Source organism: Heptranchias perlo, chromosome 5 (genome assembly GCF_035084215.1).
Source record: "Heptranchias perlo isolate sHepPer1 chromosome 5, sHepPer1.hap1, whole genome shotgun sequence".
NCBI lineage: Eukaryota > Metazoa > Chordata > Chondrichthyes > Hexanchiformes > Hexanchidae > Heptranchias > Heptranchias perlo.
In genome coordinates this window covers 132,565,850-132,588,311 of record NC_090329.1, presented here as the reverse complement: position 1 = coordinate 132,588,311, position 22,462 = coordinate 132,565,850, and the positions used below count along the sequence as shown (strand labels likewise).

Sequence of the window (22,462 nt, the reverse complement as noted above, 5' to 3'; positions counted from 1 at the left end):
AAAGGCATATAGGATACTTTCCTTTATTAGCCGAGATATAGAATATAGAAGCAGGGAGGTTATGCTAGAATTGTATAACACATTGGTTAGGCCACAGCTTGAGTACTGCGTACAGTTCAGGTCACCACGTTACAGGAAAGAGGAGATTTACAAGGATGTTGCCAGGACTGGAGAATTTTAGCTATGAGAGAAGATTGGATAGGCTGGGGATGTTTCCTTTGGAACAATGGAGGCTGAGGGGAGATTTAATTGAGGTATATAAAATTATGATGGGACTAGATAGAGTGGATGGGGAGGACCTATTTCCCTTGGCAGATAGGTCAGTGACCAGGGGCCATAGATTTAAAGTAATTGGTAAAAGGAGTAGATGGGAGCTGAGGAGAATTTTTTTCACCCAGAGGGTGGTGGGAGTCTGAAACTCACTGCCTGAAAGGGCGGTAGAGGCAGAAACCCTCAACTCATTTAACAAGTACTTGCATGAGCACTTGAAGGACCGTAACCTACAGGGCTAATGACCCAAGGGCTGGAAAGTGGGATTAAGCTGGATAGTTCTTTTTCGGCCAGCATGGACACGATGGGCTGAATGGTTTCCTTCTGTGCCGTAACTTTCTATGATTCTATGATAATAGACTTCAGAAGGACATAAACAGATTGGTGAAATGGGCAGACAACATGGTAGATGCAATTTAACACAGAAAAGTGTGAAGTGATACATTTTGGTAGGAAGAATGAGGAGGGGCAATATAAACTAAATAGCACAATTTTAAAGGGGATGCAGGAACTGAAAATCCTGGGGGTGTATGCACACAACTTTTTGAAGGTGGCAGGACATGTTGAGAAGGCTGTTAAAAAAGTACACGGGATCCTTGGCTTTATAAATAGAGGCATGGAATACAAAAGCAAGCAAGTTATGCTAAACCTTTACAAAACACTGGTTAGGCCCCAGCTGGAGTATTGTGTCGAATTCTCGGCACCACAATTTAGGAAGGATGTCAAGGCCTTAGATAGAGTGCAGAAGACATGCTAGAATGGTACCAGCGATGAGGGACTTCAGTTACGTGGAGAAACTGGGGTTGTTCTCAGAGCAGAGAAGGTTAAGGGGAGATTTGATAGAGGTGTTCAAAATCATGAAGGGTTTTGATAGAGTGATAAGAAGAAACTGTATCCGATGGCAGAAGGATCATAAATCAGAGCACACAGATTTAAGGTAATTGGCAAAAGAGCCAGAGGCAAAATGAGGAAACATTTTTTTACACAGCGAGTTGTTATGATTTGGAATGCACTGCCTGAGAGGGTGGTGGTAACACATTCAATAGCAACTTTCAAAAAGGAACTTGATAAATACTTGAAGGGAAAAAAATTGCAGGGCGAGGGGGAAAGTGCAAGGATGTGGGACCAATTGGATCGCTTTTTCAAAGAATTGGCGCAGGCATGATGGGCTGAATGGTCTCGCTCTGTTTTGTACGATTCTACAAGTAGAGTCATAGAGTTATACAGCACGGATAGAGGCCCTTCGGCCTATCGTGTCCGCGCCGGCCATCAAGCCCTGTCTACTCTAATCCCATATTCCAGCATTTGGTCCGTAGACTTGTATGCTATGGCATTTCAAGTGCTCATCCAAATGCTTCTTGAATGTTGTGAGGGTTCCTGCCTCCACAACCCTTTCAGGCAGTGAGTTCCAGACTCCAACCACCCTCTGGGTGAAAAAGTTCTTTCTCAAATCCCCTCTAAACCTCCCGCCTTTTACCTTGAATCTATGTCCCCTTGTTATAGAACCCTCAACGAAGGGAAAAAGCTCCTTAGTATCCATCCTATCTGTGCCCCTCATAATTTTGTACACCTCAATCATGTCCCCCCTCAGCCTCCTCTGCTCCAAGGAAAACAAACCCAATCTTCCCAGTCTCTCTTCATGGCTGAAGCGCTCCAGCCCTGGTAACATCCTGGTAAATCTCCTCTGCACCCTCTCCAAAGCGATCACATCCTTCCTGTAGTGTGGCGACCAGAACTGCACACAGTACTCCAGCTGTGGCCTAACCAGTGTTTTATACAGCTCCATCATAACCTCCTTGCTCTTATATTCTATGCCTCGGCTAATAAAGGCAAGTATCCCATATGCCTTCTTTACCACCTTATCTACCTGTTCCGCCGCCTTCAGGGATCTGTGAACTTGCACACCAAGATCCCTCTGACCCTCTGTCTTGCCTAGGGTCCTCCCATTCATTGTGTATTCCCTTGCCTTGTTAGTCCCTCCAAAGTGCATCACCTCGCACTTTTCCGGGTTAAATTCCATTTGCCACTGTTCCGCCCATCTGACCAACCCATCTATATCGCTCCTGCAGACTGAGGCTATCCTCCTCGCTATTTACCACCCTACCAATTTTTGTATCATCAGCGAACTTACTGATCATACCTTTTACATTCATATCCAAGTCATTAATGTCGACCACAAACAGCAAGGGACCCAGCACCGATCCCTGTGGTACCCCACTGGCCACAGGCTTCCAGTCACAAAAACAACCTTCGACCATCACCCTCTGCCTTCTGCCACTAAGCCAGTTTTGTATCCAAAATGCCAAGGCACCCTGGATTCCATGGGCTCGTACCTTCTTGACCAGTCTCCTGTGCGGGACTTTATCGAAAGCCTTACTGAAATCCATGTATACCACATCCACTGCGTTACCCTCATCCACACACCTAGTCACCCCCTCAAAAAATTCAATCAAATTAGTCAGACATGATCTTCCCTTGACAAAGCCATGTTGACTATCCCTGATTAATCCTTGCTTCTCCAAGTGGAGACTAATTTTGTCCTTCAGAATTTTTTCCAATAATTTTCCTACCACTGATGTTAGGCTCACTGGCCTGTAGTTCCCCGGTTTTTCCCTACTCCCCTTCTTGAATAATGGTACTACATTAGCGGTTCTCCAGTCCTCTGGCACATCCCCTGTGGCCAGAGAGGTTCTGAATATATGTGTTAGAGCCCCCGCAATCTCCTCCTTTGCCTCACACAGTAGCCTGGGATACATTTCGTCCGGGCCTGGGGATTTATCCATTTTTAGGCCTGCTAAAACCGCCAATACCTCCTCCCGCTCGATGTTAATATGTTCGAGTATATCACAGTCCCCCTGCCGTATTTCTATGTCTACATCGTCCTTCTCCATCGTGAAAACAGATGCAAAAAATTCATTTAGAACCCCTCCTACATCTGCCGGCTCCACACACAGATTGCCATTTTTGTCCCTAATGGGCCCTATTTTTTCCCTAGTCATCCTCTTACCCTTAATATACTTATAAAACATCTTAGGATTTTCCTGTGAAGTACTTAGCTCCTCCCGCAGCATCGGATGATGATGAGGTCCAAGGTCCAATATCCAGGGCTCCTCGTAGCTCACCATCTATGCGTTAACATTGCGCAGTGGTGTGACAAAAAATTGGCATTCCCGAATTTAACCCCCAGTGGCTTCTCATACTAGAATAGACGTCTGTAGTATAAAACAGATCTTCCTGGTTAAATTTCCCTTGAAGTTTTATGACTTCAATTAGGCCTTTAGCCCAAAAGACTTTACAGACAAATTACCTGGCCAAAACAATGGGTGATGGTTAGCTTCACCTGTGTTAGTTAAACGCCTTTTTCCAGCATTCAATTCAACAGTTGAACTCCATTTTGTGTGGTCAGCTTTGAAGCTAAAACTCCATTTTAGGCACTTTTTACGGCACAAAGCTCGAAGTCACCTTTTGGCAATTTAAGGGGCACTGTTCCATCACAAAGACTGCCTATTTCCACCTCTAGCATCACCTGCCTCCATCCCTGCCTCTAACCATCTGCTGCTGAAACCCTTATCCATGCCTTTGTCATCTCCAAACTCAACTATTCCAATTCTCTCCTGGCTCGCCTCTTATTCTCCACTCTTTATAAATTTCAGCTCATCTAAAACCCTGCTGTCTATATCCTATCCACCACCAAGGCCTGCTTACCCATCACTCCTAACCCTTGCTGACCTAAATTAGCTCCTGACCTCCCAAAGCCTCAAATTTAAAATTCTCATCCTCATGCTTAAATCTGGCCTCACCCATCCCTACCTCTGTAACCTCTTCCAGCCCTACAACGACTGCAAACACTCCATTCTTCCCACTGTGTCCTTTTGTGCGTTCTGCATACCCTTCACCCTACCATTGGCGGCTGTCCCTTAGGCCATCAAGGCCCCACACTCTGGAATTCTCTTCCTAAACCCCTCGACCTTCCTCCTCCTTTAAGGTCCTCCTCAAAATCCACCTCTGACCAAGCTATTAGTCACCCCGACTAATATCTCCTTCTTTGTCTCGGCGTCCATTTTTGTCTGATTATGCCTTGTTTTTTTTCTCTACCTTAAAGGATCCATATAAATGCAAAATGTTGTTTTTGTTGTTCTTGTTGTTGTATTTAACATGAAATTTAACAGGTTCTGCTGAGAGAGTCTGAGCAGCTAGGGACTAAATTAAAAAGCAGAACCACAAAGGTAAATCTTGCATTGGAGGCAGTTCAGAGAGGGTTCACTAGATTGATTCCGGGGATGGAAGGGTTGAACAGGTTGGGTCTATACTCATTTGAGTTTATAAGAATGAGAGGAGATCTTATTGAAACATACAAGATTCTGAGGGGACTCGATAGCGTAGATGCTGAGAGGATATTACCCCTCATGGGGTAACTAGGGGGCATAGTCTCAGAATAAGAGGTTGCCCGTTTAAGACGGAAATGAGGAGGAATTTCTTCTTCCAGAGGGTCGTGAATCTTTGGAATTCTTTATCCCAAAAAGCTGTGGAGGCTGAGTCATTGAATACATTCAAGGCTGAGTTAGACAAATTTTTGATCAGCAAGGGAGTCAAAGGAAATGGGGAAAAGGCGGGAAAGTGGAGTTGAGGTAAAAATCAGATCAGCCATGATCTCATTGAATGGCAGAGCAGGCTTGAGGGGCCCAATGGCCTACTCCTGCTCCTATCTCTTATGGACTTATATCTTATGGTATTAATCTCTGGATTATTACCTGGGCCATGACCAAATTGGCATAGGGTTAATAAGATCAGAGAGATGAATGCGTGGCTCAAAGATTGGTGTGGGAGAAGTAGGTTTCGATTCGTGGGTCACTGTCACCAGTACTGGGAAAAGAGAGAGCTGTTCCGTTGGGACGGACTACACCCAAACCATGCTGGGATCAGAGTTCTAGCAAATCGAATCACTAGGTAGGGCTTTAAACTAAATAAGGGGGAGGGGGAGGATCCCGGTGGAGAGAAATCTAGGATGATAAAGAGAAAAGACAAAGAAGCAATGCAGGAAAGTGATTGGGGTAAGGATAACCAGATTGTGTCAAGAAGGGACAGAGCGTACAAACAAAAGAGTGCACTAACAAATAGGGTCCGGGTAAGAAAAAATGGTAATAAGACAAATAGGGCCATAGTACAAAAAAATGTTAAGATGTCTAAAAATGTTTAAAAAATCAAATCTAAAGGCACTGTATCTGAATGCACTAAGCATTCGTAATAAGGTAGACGAATTAACAACGCAAATAGATGTAAACAGATACGATATAATTGCGATTACGGAGACATGGCTGTAGGTTGACCAAGGCTGGGAGCTTAATATCCAAGGGTATTCGATATTTGGGAAGAACAGGCAAAAAGGAAAAGGAGGTGGGGTGGCGTTGTTAGTGAAGGATAAAATCAGAGCAGTAGTGAGAAAGGATATTGGCTCACAAAATCAAGATGTAGAATCAGTCTGGGTGGAGTTCAGAAGCACCAAGGGGCAGAAAACACTGGTGGGAGTTATCCATACGCCTCCAAACTGTAGTGCTAATGTAGGGGACAGCATCAAACAGGAAATTAGAGATGCATGTAACAAGGGTACTGCAGTGATCATGGGTGACTTTAATCTACCTATCGACTGGCCAAACCAAATTAGCAATAATACTGTGGAGGATGAATTCCTGGAGTGTTTACGCGATGATTTTTTTAGACCAGCACATTGAGCAGCCAACCAGGGAACAGGCTATCCAAGATTGGGTATTGTGCAATGAGAAGGAGTTATTAATCAACAATCTCGTTGTGTGGGGTCCATTAGGGAAGAGTGACCATAACATGAGAGAATTCTTCATTTAAGATGGAAAGTGAAGTAGTCCAATCCCAAACTAGGGTCCTAAATCTAAACAAAGGAAGCTACGAAGGTATGAGGAGTGAGTTGGCTATGATAGATTGGGAAGCTTCATTAAAAGGCATGACGGTGGATAGGCAATGGCTAACATTTAAGGAACGAATGCATGAATTGCAACAATTATACATTCCTTTCTGGCGCAAAAACACAAAAACGGCGCAACCATGGCTAACAAAAGAAATTAAGGATAGTATTAGATCCAAAGAGGAGTCATATAAAGTTGCCAGAAAAAGTAGCAAGCCTGAGGATTGGGAGCAGTTTAGAATTCAGCAAAAAAGGACCAAGAGATTGATTAAGAGGGGAAAAAGAGAGTATGAGAGTAAATTTGCAAGGAACATAAAAGTATGTAAAAAGAAAAAGATTAGTGAAGACAAATGTAGGTCCTTTACAGTCGGAAACGGAGAATTTATAATGGGGAATAAGGAAATGGCAGAGCAATTAAACAAATACTTTGGTTCTGTCTTCACGGAAGAGGACACAAATAACTTCCCAGAAATGCTAGGAAACCAAGAGACTAGTGAGAAGGAGGAATTAAAGGAAATTAGTATTAGTAAAAAAAATAGTGCTGGAGAAATTAATGGGACCGAAAGCCGATAAATCCCCAGGGCCTGATAATCTGCATCTCAGTGTGCTAAAAGAGGTAGCCATGGAAATAGTGGAGGCATTAGTTGTCATCTTCCAAAATTCTATAAATTATGGAACAGTTCCTGCAGATTGGAGGGTGGCAAATGTAACCCCACTATTTAAAAAAGGAGGGAGAAAGAAAACAGGGAACTACAGACCGGTTCGCCTAACATCAGTAGTTGGGAAAATGCTAGAGTCTATTATAAAGGATGTGATGACAGAACACTTAGAAAATATCAATGCGATTAGACAAAGTCAACATGGATTTATGAAAGGGAAATCATGTTTGACAAACCTACTGGAGTTTTTTGAGGATGTAACTGGTAGAATAGATAAGGGAGAACCAGCGGATGTGGTTTATTTGGATTTTCAGAAGACCTTTGATAAAGTCCCACATAAGAGGTTAGTGTGCAAAGTTCAAGCACATGGGATTGGGGGTAATATACTAGCATGGATTGAAAATTGGTTAACAGACAGGAAACAGAGAGTAGGAATAAATGGTTCTTTTTTGGGGTGGCAGGCAGTGACTAGGTAGATACCGCAGGGATCAGTGCTTGGGCCCCAGCTATTCACAATATACATCAATGATTTGGATGAGGGAACCAAATGTAATATTTCCAAGTTTGTTGACGACACAAAACCAGTGGGATCGTGAGTTGTGAGGAGGATGCAAAGAGGCTTCAAGGCGATTTAGACAAGTTGAGTGAGTGGGCAAATACATGGCAAATGCAGTATAATGTGGATAAATGTGAAGTTATCCACTTCAGAAGGAAAAACTGAAAGGCAGAATATTATTAAAATGGTGATAGATTGGGAAATGTTGATGTACAAAGGGACCTGGGTGTCCTTGTACACCAGTCACTGAAAGCAAATATGCAGGTGCAGCAAGCACTTACGAAGGCAAATTGTAGGTTGGCCTTCATTGCAAGAGGAATGGGGTATAGGAGCAGGAATGTCTTACTGCTGTTATACAGGGCCTTGGTGAGACCACACCTGGAGTATTGTGTGCAGTTTTGGTCTCCTTACCTAAGAAAGGATATATTTGCCATGGAGGGAGTGCAGCGAAGGTTCACCAGACTGATTCCTGGGATGGCAGGACTGTCATATGAGGAGAGATCGGGTCGACTCGGCCTATATTCACTCGAGTTTAGAAGAATGAGAGGGGATCTCATTGAAACATATAAAATTCTGACAGGGCTAGACAGACTGGATACAGGGAGAATGTTTCCCTGGCTGGGGTATTCAGAACGTGGGGTCACAGTCTCAGGATACAGAGTAGGACATTTAGGACTGAGATGAGGAGAAATTTCTCCACCCAGAGGGTGGTGAACCTGTGGAATTCTCTACCACAGAAGGCTGTGGAGGCCAAGTCATTGAATATATTTAAGAAGGAGATAGATAGATTTCTAGACACAAAAGACATCAAGGAGTATGGGGAGAGAGCGGGAATATGGTATTGAGATAGAGGATCAGCCATGATCATATTGAATGGCGGAGCAGGCTCGAAGAGCCGAATGGCCTACTGCTGCAGCTATTTTCTTTGTTTCTATGTTTCTATGAAGGTGAACTTGTTGGTGATGGTGTTCCCATGATATTGATGCTATTGTCTATGGTCATGATGTGGAGATGCCGGTGATGGACTGGGGTTAACAAATGTAAACAATTTTACAACACCAAGTTATAGTCCAACGATTTTATTTTTAATCCCACAAGCTTTCGGGGGCTTTCCCCTTCCTCAGGCGGTGTGGAAATGACAATTTCGAATCCTTCGCATTTTAAGATCACATAACAATGCCTGGTGATTACTGCCCGTTGCCAAGGCAATCACAGTGAGCAGACAGAAAGGTGTCATCTAAAAGGCCACTGAATATACAACCCCCCAAAAAAAAAGAGAGAGAGAGAGATAAGGAAGACAGTCAATGACCCGTTATATTAAAAACAGATAACATTTGTTCGCTGGTGGGGTTACGTGTAGTGTGACATGAGCGTGGGAGACTTCTACTGCCTCCCAAAGATACACAAAGCCAACACACCCGGACGTCCTATCGTATCAGGCAATGGAACCCTGTGTGAGAACCTCTCTGGATACATCGAGGGCATCCTGAAACCCATCGTGCAGGGAACCCCCAGCTTCTGTCGCGACACTACAGACTTCCTACAAAAACTCAGCACCCACGGACCAGTTGAACCAGGAACACTTCTCACCACGATGGACGTCTCGGCACTATACACCAGTATCCCCCACGATGACGACATCGCTGTGACAGCATCAATACTCAACACCAACAACAGCCAATCTCCAGACGCCATCCTACAACTCATCCGCTTCATCCTGGATCACAATGTCTTCACCTTCAATAACCAGTTCTTTACCCAAACACACGGAACAGCCATGGGGACCAAATTCGCACCCCAATACGCCAACATTTTCATGCACAAGTTTGAGCAGGACTTCTTCACTGCACAGGACCTCCAACCAACACTATACACCAGATACATCGACGACATTTTCTTTCTATGGACCCACGGTGAGGAATCACTAAAGAGACTACACGATAACGTCAACAAGTTCCATCCCACCATCCAGCTCACCATGGACTACTCCTCAGAATCAGTTTCTTTCTTGGACACACGAATCTCCATCAAAGACGGGCACCTCAGCACCTCACTCTACCGCAAGCCCACGGACAATCTCACAATGCTCCACTTTTCCAGCTTCCACCCTCACCACGTCAAAGAGGCCATCCCCTATGGACAGGCCCTGCGAATACACAGGGTCTGCTCAGACGAGGAGGAACGCAATGGACACCTACAGACGCTGAAAGACGCCCTAGTAAGAACGGGATATGATGCTCGACTCATCGATCGACAGTTCCGACGGGCCACAGCGAAAAATTGCGTAGACCTCCTCAGAAGACTAACACGGGACGCAACCAACAGAGTACCCTTCGTCGTCCAGTACTTCCCCGGAGCGGAGAAACTACGCCATGTTCTCCGCAGCCTTCAACATGTCATCAATGATGACGAACACCTCGCTATGGCCATCCCCACACCTCCACTACTCGCCTTTAAACAGCCACCCAACCTCAAACAAACCATCGTTCGCAGCAAATTACCCAGCCTTCAGGAGAACAGCATCCACGACACCACACAACCCTGCCACGGTAACCTCTGCAAGACATGCCAGATCATCGACACAGATACCACCATCACACGAGAGGACACCACCCACCAGGTGCACGGTTCATACTCCTGTGACTCGGCCAACGTTGTCTACCTCATACGTTGCAGGAAAGGATGCCCCAGAGCATGGTACATTGGCGAGACCATGCAGACGCTGCGACAACGGATGAACGGACACCGCGCAACAATCGCCAAACAGGAGGGTTCTCTCCCTGTCGGGGAACACTTCAGCAGTCATGGACATTCAGCCACCGACCTTCGAGTAAGCATACTCCAAGGCAGCCTTCGAGACACACGACAACGCAAAATCGTCGAGCAGAAATTAATAGCCAAGTTCCGCACCCATGAGGACGGCCTCAACCGGGATCTTGGGTTCATGTCACACTACACGTAACCCCACCAGCGAACAAATGTTATCTGTTTTTAATATAACGGGTCATTGACTGTCTTCCTTATCTCTCTCTCTCTCTCTTTTTTTTTGGGGGGTTGTATATTCAGTGGCCTTTTAGATGACACCTTTCTGTCTGCTCACTGTGATTGCCTTGGCAACGGGCAGTAATCACCAGGCATTGTTATGTGATCTTAAAATGCGAAGGATTCGAAATTGTCATTTCCACACCGCCTGAGGAAGGGAAAGCCCCCGAAAGCTTGTGGGATTAAAAATAAAATCGTTGGACTATAACTTGGTGTTGTAAAATTGTTTACAATTGTCTATGGTGTTATAGGTCCTAGGGGATGGAGATGGTTTCAAACTAATTTTTGTGAGCTGCTCCACTACATATTGAAGATGGTATGTACTGCAGCCAGACTACACCACTGATGGAATTGGTGAATATTGAATTTGGTGGCAGTGGTGCCAATCACCGACTGCATTGTCTTTGATGGTGTCAAACTTCTTGAGTGGTGTTGCGCCTGCACCCATCCAAGCACATAGTGAGTATCCTATCACATTCCTGACTTGAGCCTTGTGGATTGTGGAAAGGTTTTGAGGGGTCAGGAGGTGAGCCATTCATTGCAGGTTACTCAGCCTCTTTCCCTCAGGAATGCCTCCAGGCATCTGCTAAGGAAGCAGTGGAAGAAAACCGCTCACGACGTCAATGCCAGGAACATTGCCCCACGAACATGGCTCTAATGCAGGAAATAATTCAATGATTTGACTAAAGTTGTTAGGGCAAGATCACTGCTAAAATACTTTCTCATCTCAGCTACACCAGACGTGGTCTGCAGCTGTGCACGGATTTCTGACTGGAGCCATGTCCGGAAGGGATAACTTGGCAGTATGGTTGTAATAAAGGTGGCACAGAAGACTGGCATAGGCTGAAAGATTCACAACTGCTGCCTGAATACGGGCACAGTCCTACATGATATGCTGCTTGTGGTCGCAAATCAGTTGTATGTTGAGGGAGTGGAATCTCTTTCGATTGATGAAGATGCCAGGCTGGTTATAGGGAGCATGCAAGGCAATGTACGTGCACCATGCATATCTGCCATGCAGGTGAAACCTCGTGCTCTCTCATTCTGCTTCGTTGTGTTACCATATGGAAGGAGATGTAAGTGTTTATCCTAGCGTAGAGTCTCAGTGGCCTCTCTGATACATTGGTGCACTGGGAACTGTGAGCTGTTGATTATGTCACCTGTTGCAGCCTGATAGGAGCCTATGGCATAAAAGCTGAGAGCGACGGTGATCTTGACAGCCACAGGTAGCGTTGTCCATACCCTGGTTTGAGGCTGTAGTTGTGGCTGCAGCATGTAACATATCTTGATGACAGCCTCCTTGATAAAGCAAAGGTGCTCATACATTGTACCTCAGTCAAGCTGAGGTAGGAGAAGTGCTACCTGAAGACTCTCTGTGGGTATGGCCTCCTGCTCAGTGCCCTCCTCCTCCCTTCTGACAGCTTCTTCTGCTCTATGGTGTCTTCTTTGCTGCTCGCGCTTGTCCTCTATTCCCAAAGGTAGCCTTACCAGACCACCCATGTTTGCAGCCAGACTATTTGTGCGTCAAAGTGCAATAACAGTGCAAAAGTAGCAAAAACTCTCTGTGCGCACAAAGTGAACTTTCAAGCTTGCTGGAACATGGTAAAAAACACCTGGAAGTTAAACAATAGCCAGAAATAGTAAACCAGCAACTAACCTGTAAGTATTGCATGGTGCCTTTAAATAGTGCTGGCGAGGGGGCCTTCATGCTGGTTGGCATCAAGGTCTGTACGTAGCGAACGAGGCGCTGGAGTGCTCTAAAATGGGAAACGTCCTCCAAGAAGCGCAGGTCCCTCATCTACATTTATTAATTCCCACTTAGAATGCTGGTGGCGTGCCCTCCTAATGCAAACGCTATCTCTTTACACAGTATGATCGTGCGGCTCACTTCCGGACTACCATTTTGGGTACTTAGTAGGCTGCTTAGCACCTGAAAAATGGGGGTAACGTGGTCCAATTGCTAGGACTGTGTCTCCAAACTTACCCCTGTCCTTTGCTGCATTTTCATTTCTTCAGTGAAGAGAATAGCATAAATTTAAGTTGCTATTGGAGGGAAAATGGAAAAGTCTTGCATCCACAGCAGGTTTAATAGCCAAGTGTCAGTTTCTGCATTATTATTCAGAATGAGAAGTGAACTCAAATTAGAGTTGATTACTAGAAACAGAACTGATTTTACATCGTGCAGGAAGGGGAGAGTGTGACTGTTAGTCAACAGGGTAGTGAGAACCTAGGAGAGATAGAGAAGGAGGTCCTGCAGACACTGGTCCTATTTAACAGGTATGAGGTATTTGATACCTGTGAGAATAAGGATGAAGGCTTCAGGGAGGATGCCCAGAATGCTAACCATGACACCTTGGAGTATGAGGCAGTCCAAGGGAAGGAGGATCATAATAGAAAGGTTGTAGTCATAGGGGATTCTATAATTAGGAGGATAGATAGTATCCTCTGCAGTCGTGACCGAGAGGTGTGTTACCTACCCTGTGCAAAGGTAAAGGACATCTCAGAGCAACTGGAAAGAAACTTGGAAAGGGAGGGGGAGAATCCAGTTGTGGCCTGTGTTGGTACCAGTGACATAAGGAAGGACAAGGAGGAGGTCCTGCTGAGGGACTATCAAGCTAGGAACTAAATTAAAAAGCAGGACCTCACGGATGGTAATCTCAGAATTACTAACCGAGCCACATGCTAATTGGCATAGTGATAGGCAGATCAGAAAGGTTAATGCGTGGCTAAACGAATGGTGTAGGAAGGAAGGGTTCCAATTCATGGGACACTGGCACTAGTACAAGGACAGGAAGGAGCTGTACTGCTGGGACAGGCTCCACCTGAAAGGGACCAGAGTCCTAGTGGAAAGGATAAATAGGGCGGTGGATAAGGCTTTAAACTAACAAGGTGGGAGGAGAGATCTCGTAGCAATAACAAAAGCCTAAAGATAAAAGAAACAGCAGTTGAGGGTAAAGGTCAGACCAGTCTAATCTAATCCCATATTCCAGCATTTACTCTATAAATGCTGGAATATGGGATTAGATTAGACTGGGCTTGATGGCCGGCGTGGACACGATGGGCCGAAGGGCCTCTATCCGTGCTGTATAACTCTATGACTCTATGACTCTAGGGTAAGGAATAAGATAACATAAATGGTCAAGGAACAAATACAGTTATAAAACAGAAGTATAAAAGAACTGTTAAAAATAAAATGAAAGGAATAACCATTAGAGACGAAATAAACTGCCAGCACAGCAATGTACACAGCATCCAAAATAAAACAGGGGAACTGAAGGCAATAATCTATAACGAGGAACCAGATGTAGTAGGAATATCTGAAACATGGCTATAAAAAGAACAGGACTGTCAACTAAATATTGCAGGTTATAACACGATCAGAAAGGATAGGGAAGGAAGAAGGGGGTGGAGTAGCTGTACTAATTAGAGATATCATAATGGTAGTAGAAAAGAGGGACATAACTAACAGAAGGATAGAAACAGAGTGGTTAGAATGTGGAACTCGCTACCACAAGGAGTAGTTGAGGCGACTAACATAGACGCATTTAAGGGGAAGCTAGATAACTACACAAGGGAGAAAGGAATAGAAGAATATGTTGATGTGGTTAGATGAAGAGGGGTGGGAGGAGGCTCGTGTGGAGCATAATCACTGGCATGGATCTGGTGGGCAGAATGGTCTGTTTCTGTGCTGTACATTGTACGTAATCTTTGTAATTCTATGTGTTAAAACTTTTCTTCTTTTGTATTCCTATAATCAGTCTGTTCTTCATTCATTTGAGAGTGTGTGCCAAGGAATTCCTTCTGAGTTTGTGACATTGCTAACGCCTAAAGTTAAAAAGGTGAGTATTAAATTATATAGGTAAAATAAATATTTTATTATATTCACTTCCTCACTGCACTAACAGGCTCTCATCGGTGAAGAAAATATATATAAGTAGGCAGACAGAATATGCTGCAAAATTTTGCCTTACCTTGTAGTTATTAATTAGTTTTATACAGTGCAAAAAGACCAATAACAGATGAACTGGCTGTAATATCACATTTGTTTTCATAACCAAAATATAAAGGGGTAATGTTAAAACTTTTATCGCAGTGTGAAAAACGGGTGATAGAGGATCGGCAGCCCGTTTTACACCTCACCCAATTTTCTTTTCTATTGACGTCCAATTTACCTCAATGAATTGTTACTAATTTAGGTTAAAGCAATATTTGTTAAAGTGCCAAAATTCATTGCCTATTCATTGATAGACATGTACACATGGAGGGGGTACAGCATAGATTCACAAGAATTGTGCCTACTTTTAAAGGGTTAAATTATGAGGACAGATTGCATAAACTTGGCTTGTATTTCTTTGAGTTTAGATAGTTAAGGGGTGATTTGATTGTGGTCTTCAAAATGGTAAAGGAATTCAATACGGTAGATACAGAGAAACTAGTTCATCTGGTGGGGTTCTCCAAAACGACAAGAATTGAGTTCTTTGATGAAGTAACGGAGAGGGTTGATGAGGGTAGTGCGGTTGATGTTGTGTGTATGGACTTTCAAAAGGCATTTGATAAAGTACCACATAATAGACATGTTAGCAAAATTAAAGCCCATGGGATTAAGGAGCCAGTGGCAGCGTGGACGCAAAATTGGGTAAGGACAGAAAGCAGAGCATAATGGTGAACGGTTGTTTTTTAGACTTGAGGGAAGTATACAATGGTGTTCCCCAGGAGACAGTATTAGAACCACTGCTCTTTTTGAGATCTATTAATGACCTGGACTTGGGTATACAGGGTATAATTTCAAAGTTTTCGGTTGATGCGAAACTCGGAAATGTAGTAAACAATGTGGAGGATAGTAACAGACTTCAGGAGGACAAAGACAGACTGGTGAAATGGGCAGAAACATGGCAGATGCAATTTAACGCATAGAAGTGTGAAGTGAAGAGAGGCAATCTATACTGAACGGTACTATTTTAAAGGGAATGCAGGAACAGAGAGACCTGGGGGTGTATCTACAAATCTTTGAAGGTGGCGGGACAAGTTGTGAAGGCCGGTAAAAAAGTATATGGGACCCTTGGCTTGAGAAAATAGAGGCATAGAGTACAAAAGCAAGGAAGGTATAATAAACCTTTATAAAACACTAGTTCGGCCTCAGTTGGAGTATTGTGTTCAATTCGGGGCACCACACTGTAGGAAGAATGTCAAAGCTTTGGAGAGTGAAGTTAGGAAACACTTCGACACGCAAAGGATGGGAGAAGTTTGGAACTCTCTTCCGCAAACTGCAGTTGATGCGAGCTCAATTGTTAATTTTAAATCTGAGATTGATAGATTTTTGTTAACCAATATGGAGCTAAGGCTAATGGAGTTAGGTCACAGATCAGCCATGATCTCATTGAATGGCAGAACAGGTTCGTGGGGCTAAATAGCCTACTCCTATTCCTATCTTCCTATGTTCCAGTGGGCGAGAAATTGGGCGAGAAGTTGTTTAGGCACTATGTGGCTTCCCGGAGTGCCAAGATGGCGTCTTGGCTGCGCACACATGTTTCCAGCGTGACATGCACCAGATCCAGATGCCATCTTGGTATAGGTATTAGCACATGTGCAATTACTCAACGCTGGTTGCAGGTAAAGTAAGGAGAAAATGGATAAAATCAGTGTGCATCGCACAGTCTTAACCACGACCATCTGAACATGTCTTAGAGTGCCTGGAGGACTCCCCATCAACGCTGTTTAAAGGGACCATGCAGGATTTACAGGTTAGTGGCTGGATTATTGCTTCTAGCTGCTGATGGATTTGGAACTGTTTTTGGAGGTCTCCTAGACTTGAAAACGAGAACACAGGTACATAGACTAACATTGAGAGCCAGGACGTGCAAGAGTGAGGTTAGGAAATGCTTCCACATGCAAAGGGTGGGAGAAGTTTGGAACGCTCTTCTGCAAACGGCAGCTGATGCTAGCTCAATTGTGAATTCTAAATCTGAGATTGATAGATTTCTGTGAACCAAGGGTATTAAGGGATATGGGGCTAAGGCGGGTATATGGAGTTAGGTCACAGATTAACCATGATCTCATTGAATGGCGGAACAGGCTGGAGGGGCTAAGTGCCACTGCCTCTTGCTGCCTCCTGTTATGCGCCACCTTCTCCTGCAAGAAAGCGGGCCATGTGTCTGGGTGACGTGCCTGTCATGGTTGAATAGCTGCTAGTGTGTGTGGTCTGTGAGTTGTAGGTGGACGACTTGCAACAGTGGTAATGTGTAAGGGTGAGAGGAAGTATCTGGTTGGAAGAGTTGAGTACTGATGGAAAGCGTTTGTTGGTATGTGGGTGACAGGGAGTGTAGTGCGTGGAACAGTGGATGCGGCTAGTGGTGCAGTTGGTAGGAGACGCCACTTGTCAGTTGACCTCACTCATCTTGACCACTCGTGTCAAAGCATTGAACTTCTTCCTGCACTGCATCCAAGTTCATGGTGCTGTGCGCCTGGCATTGACTTCATCCCCCGCTGCCTCCTACTGCCTTTTGAGCATATGTCTGGTGGGCCTCTTGCCCAACCCCCACTGCGGATATAGGATGTCCCTCCTTCTGACCATCTCTTGAACCAAGGCCTCCAGTTCATCAGCAGAGAACCTTGGTGCACGCTCTCTCGCAGGCCTATTACAAACTCAGATCGGCAGATTGGTGAGGTCTGGCATGCAGATTGGAGGATGTGGGATTTAGTAGTGCGCAACTTTAATTCAATGTTTTAACATAACTCATCAGTTTGTAAACATAGGGGCGGGACCTGCGTCTGTGTTTTACATGGGTGATGTCTGATCTCTGTTCAGACTCCGTGCAGACGGCAGACTGTTATTTTTAGCAAATAACAAGTATCGTCTACCTTTAAGAGATTTTAAGAGACATCCTCCGTTTAAGGGATTGGGCCTCCCCCTCCTGGTGGAAAGTGCACATTTACTTCAGTCATCGTGGAAGGCCAAGGCTTCAACGCCGCTTGAAGATGAGTACTCAGGCTGGACGAAGTTCTCGTCCTGCTTGCACAGGGGCCACTGGGCGCGGGTTGATAGCTGATCGTGCTACCCGCGGCCAATAAAATAGGCCTTATTGAATTTATCCCCCTATGTTCCGAGAAGAGATTTACTAGAATCGTACCAGGGATCAAGGACTTTGGTTATGTGGAAAGACTGGAGAAGCTGGGGTTATTCTCCTTTGAGCAGGGAAGGTTCAGAGGGAATTTGATAGAGGAGTTCAAAGTTTTGATGGAGTAAATATGGAAAATCTATTTCCAGTGGCAGAAGGGTCAGTAACCAGAGGATGCAGGTTTAAGGTTTAAGGTGATTAGCAAAAGGAACATAGGGGAGATGAGGAAATTTTTTTTTACATAGAGTTGCTCTGATCTGGAATGCACTGCCTGAAAGAGTGGTAGAAACAGATTCAATAGTAACTTTCAAAAGGGAATTGGATAAATACTTGAAGTGAAAAAAGGTACAGGGCTATGGGGAAGAGTAGGTTAGTGGGACTAATTGGATAGCGCTTTCAAAGAGCCAGCACAGGCATGATGGGCTGAACGGCCTCCTTCTATGCTGCACCATACTATGATAATAGTGTAATACCATAATATGATAGGTGCTAAGTGGGCCAGTTGCCCGTATCTTTAATAGCTTGCTGGAGTCTGGCATTGTTCCCTTAGAATAAAGAAAGGGCATTCAAAAAGGCAAAAAATGGCACAGATCCTGGCGAATGGGAAAGATACAAAGATCAATAAAGGGTCACAAAACAAGTAGTAAGAGCTAAAAAAAGAGTATGAAAAGAAACTTGCAAGGGATATCAAAACCAATAAGAAGAAGTTTTATAGTTATATGAGGAAAAAGAGGGTGGTCAGGAGCAGTGTTGGCCCCTTAAAAACTGAAAGTGGGGATATTGTCATTGACAATGGAGAAATGGCGGACATGTTGAATAATTACTTTGCGTCAGTATTTACAGTAGAAAAAGAGGATAGCATGCCGGAAATCCCAAGAAAACTAATATTGAATCGGGGACAGGGACTCAATAAAATTAACATAAGTAAAACAACAGTAATGAAGAAAATAATAGCACTAAAGAGTGACAAATCCCCAGGACCAGATGGTTTCCATCCCAGGGTTTTAAAGGAAGTAGGTGAGCACATTGCAGATGCCCTAACTATAATCTTTCAACGTTCTCTAGATTCAGGAACTGTCCCTCTAGATTGGAAAATTGCACATGTCACTCCGCTTTTTAAGAAAGGAGAGAGAGGGAAACCGGGGAATTATAGACCAGTTAGCCTAACATCTGTTGTGGGGAAAATGCTGGAGTTCTATAATTAAGGATAGGGTGACTGAACACCTCGAGAATTTTCAGTTAATCAGAGAGAGCCAGCATGGATTTGTGAAAGGTAGGTCGTGCCTGACAAACCTGATTGAATTTTTTGAAGAGGTGATTAAAGTAGTGGACAGGGGAATGTCAATAGATGTTATTTATGTGGACTTCCAGAAGGCATTTGATAAAGTCCCACATAAGAGACTGTTAGCTAAGGTGGAAGCCCATGGAATCGAGGGAAAAGTACGAACTTGGTTAGGAAGTTGGCTGAGCGAAAGGCGACAGAGAGTAGGGATAATGGGTAGGTACTCACATTGGCAGGATGTGACTAGTGGAGTCCCGCAGGGATCTGTCTTGGGGCCTCAATTATTCACAATATTTATTAACGACTGAGATGAAGGCATAGAAAGTCTCATATCTAAGTTTGCTGATGACACAAAGATTGGTGGCATTGTAAGCAGTGTAGATGAAAATATAAAATTACAAAGGGATATTGATAGATTAGGTGAATGGGCAAAACTGTGGCAAATGGAATTCAATGTAGGCAAATGTGAGGTCAACCACTTTGGATCAAAAAAGGATAGAACAGGATACTTTCTAAATGGTAAAAAGTTAAAAACAGTGGATGTCCAAAGGGACTTAGGGGTTCAGGTACATAGATCATTGAAGTGTCATGAACAGGTGCAGAAAATAATCAATAAGGCTAATGAAATGCTGGCTCTTATATCTAGAGGACTAGAGTACAAGGGGGCAGAAGTTATGCTGCAGCTATACAAAACCCTGGTTAGACCGACCTGGAGTACTGTGAGCAGTTCTGGGCACCGCACCTTCGGGAGGACATATTGGCCTTGGAGGGAGTGCAGCATAGGTTTACTAGAATGATACCTGGACTTCAAGGGTTAAGTTACGAGGAGAGATTACACAAATTGGGGTTGTATTCTCTAGAGTTTCGAAGATTAAGGGGTGATCTGATCAAAGTTTATAAGATATTAAGGGGAACAGATAGGGTGAACAGAGGGAAACTATTTCCACTGGTTAGGGATTCTAGGATTAGGGGACACAGTCTAAAAATTAGAGCCAGACCTTTCAGGAGTGAGATTAGAAAACATTTCTACACACAAAGGGAGGTATAAGTTTGGAACTCTCCTCTGCAAACGGCAATTGATGCTAGCTCAATTGCTAAATTTAAACCTGAGATAGATAGCTTTTTGGCAACCAAAGGTATTAAGGGATATGGGCCAAAGGCAGGTATATGGAGTTAGATCATAGATCAGCCATGATCTTATCAAATGGCAGAGCCGGCTCGAGGGGCTGAATGGCCTACTCCTGTTCCTATATTCCTATGTTCCTATGTTCCCATGAATGTAAGGTGGCTAATCTTTAAAAAGGGGGATACGGCAGAACCGGGTAACCGTAGGCCCATTAGCCTGATGTCAGTAGTAGGTAAGATGCTTGAGGGAAATATTAGGAATGCACGATATCAATATGGCTGTATTTTTTGAAGAAATCACCAGGATAATGGATGAAGGAAACTGTGTAGACATTGTCTACCCGGACTTTCAAAAAACTTTTGGTAAGGTACCGCATGAGGCTGCTCTACAAGATAGAATCTTCTGGAATTTGTGGCAATCTGCTGCACTGGTCTGAGAATTGGCTAAAAGCCCGTAGGTAGAAACTGGTTGTTGATGGATTTGGAGCTACTTTGAGACCGATCACCAGTGGTGCCCCGCAGGGATCGGTGTTGGGACCATTGCCATATACTATTTTTAATAATGATCTCGATGTAGGTGTTAGGATCTGCAAGCATCAGGACTGTAGACGATGCTCGACGACTGCAGGCAGATTTAGATGCGATGGGGAATTGGGCTTGTGACTGGCAAATGATGTTTAACTTAGAAAAGTGCAGTGTTATGCATGTGAGCAGGGCGATTGCTGAACATACGTACACCCTTCAGGGAAATGTACTAAAGCCGGTGGAAAAAGAGACCGATCTGGGCGTTCTGGTGCATAGATCTCTGGAAGTTCATGACCAATGCCGAGAAGGGATAGCTAGAGTGAATAGGGTGCTCGGATGTATTTACAGGATAGTTGACTATAAGACAATGCATACTATTTTGTCCTTGTATCAGACCTTGGTTAGGCCTCAGTTAGACTGTGTTCAGTTTTGTTCTCCACACATGGTGTGTGATATTGAGGTTTGGAAAGGGTGCAGAGGCGGACCATAAGATTAATTCCAAATTTAAAGAATCTTGGTTACTCAGATAGGCTCAAAGAATTGGGTCTGTATACAAGAAGCATAAACTTAGGGATGATTTGATCGAGGCTTATAAGATAAAGGATTAGATTGTATTTGTATAGACCAGTTGTTTCAACTGAATAGGTTAGGCAGGACTAGGGGTCACTCTTACAGTTATGTTAAGGCAGAACTACGTGAGATGTTAGGAAGTAGTTCTATTGCCAGAGAAAAGTGGACATGTGGAACAGGTTGCCGGTTCGTCCAGTGAACACTGATTCACTAAATTCCTTCAAGCGAGACCTAAGCTTTTTTCTGGTGGGGTTGGAGATCACCTCATGTTACCTTGTAACATTAATCAGGTCCAGAATGGTCTCCTGGAGTAGTGCCGATCGCCTAAGAGGAATTCTCCAGATTTTTTTCCCTAATTGGCCTGGGTTTTTATCTTTTTTCGCCTCTCCCAGGCGATTGCATGGCTGTGGGTGGGGTGAGCAGTGTATATATTGTGATGTACAAGGCATCACAATTGTATGAGGCATGCTGGATGGACCAGTAGGTCTTTTCCTGTCCGTCATTTTTCCTATGTTCGGAATTTAAATTTTCAAGCCTGAGATAAATAGATTTTTGTTAGGTAAGGGTATCAAGGTGATATGGAACAAAGGTGGGTAAATAGAGTTGAGGTATAGATCAGCCATGTTCTAAATGAATGGCAAAACAGGTTTGAGGGGCTGAATGGCCTAGTCCTGTTCCTATTTTCCTATGTCCTTTTGGAATCTGTGTTAATTTCACCGGTGCCATTGCCTCCACTGCTAGAATACCAGACAGTAAAAGTTCCCCGTCAGGTCACTGATGGCATATAGGACCATGTACTAACTCACTGCACCAGCCAATTCCTTTCATTCTAAATTTTAATATTAAAAATTGTGAAAAAAGGAAGAAAGACTTGCATTTATATATACTTTCACATCTCAAAAACATCTCAAAGTGCCTCACATACAGTGGGTTACTTTGAAGTGCAGTCATATGGACAAACACAGTAGCCACATTGCACATAGCAAGATCACACAAACATCAACAACATGAACAATCGGTTAATATGATTTTTGGAGGTGTTGGTCGGTACTTGAACGTACAACCTTTTGACTCAAGCAGAGAAAAGCTGTTGCAAGTTATCACTGAGATATGTTCTTAATTTCTGCTTCCTGACATTGTTCAGATAAATTCTAATATCTCTGCTATGATGTTCACAAATTTTTCTTAAATTCATGCACAGCATATTACACGGAGGTTCTATATGTAGTATATATGACAGGTGAGATAAAGTAAAGATAAACTTTATCTTAATCTTGCATGGCAGGGCACCTCAGTCCCATCGAATGCATATCTTATGCCATGTGGGAACTACAGGACACTTTCTGTGTCCTGGACAATCACAGATGCAAGAAGTGTCGACAG

At 43.9% G+C, this 22,462-nt stretch overlaps 1 protein-coding gene across 1 annotated transcript in view; it reads left to right on the top strand.

Annotated features, from left to right (window-relative positions):
• Positions 1-22,462, top strand: part of LOC137322209 (dynein axonemal heavy chain 8-like) — a 1,675,662-nt gene that overhangs the window by 450,367 nt on the left and 1,202,833 nt on the right. Inside the window, exon 19 of the mRNA XM_067985325.1 lies at positions 14,221-14,301. Within this exon, the coding sequence (XP_067841426.1) occupies positions 14,221-14,301 (81 nt within the window). The remainder of the gene's footprint in view (positions 1-14,220; positions 14,302-22,462) is intronic.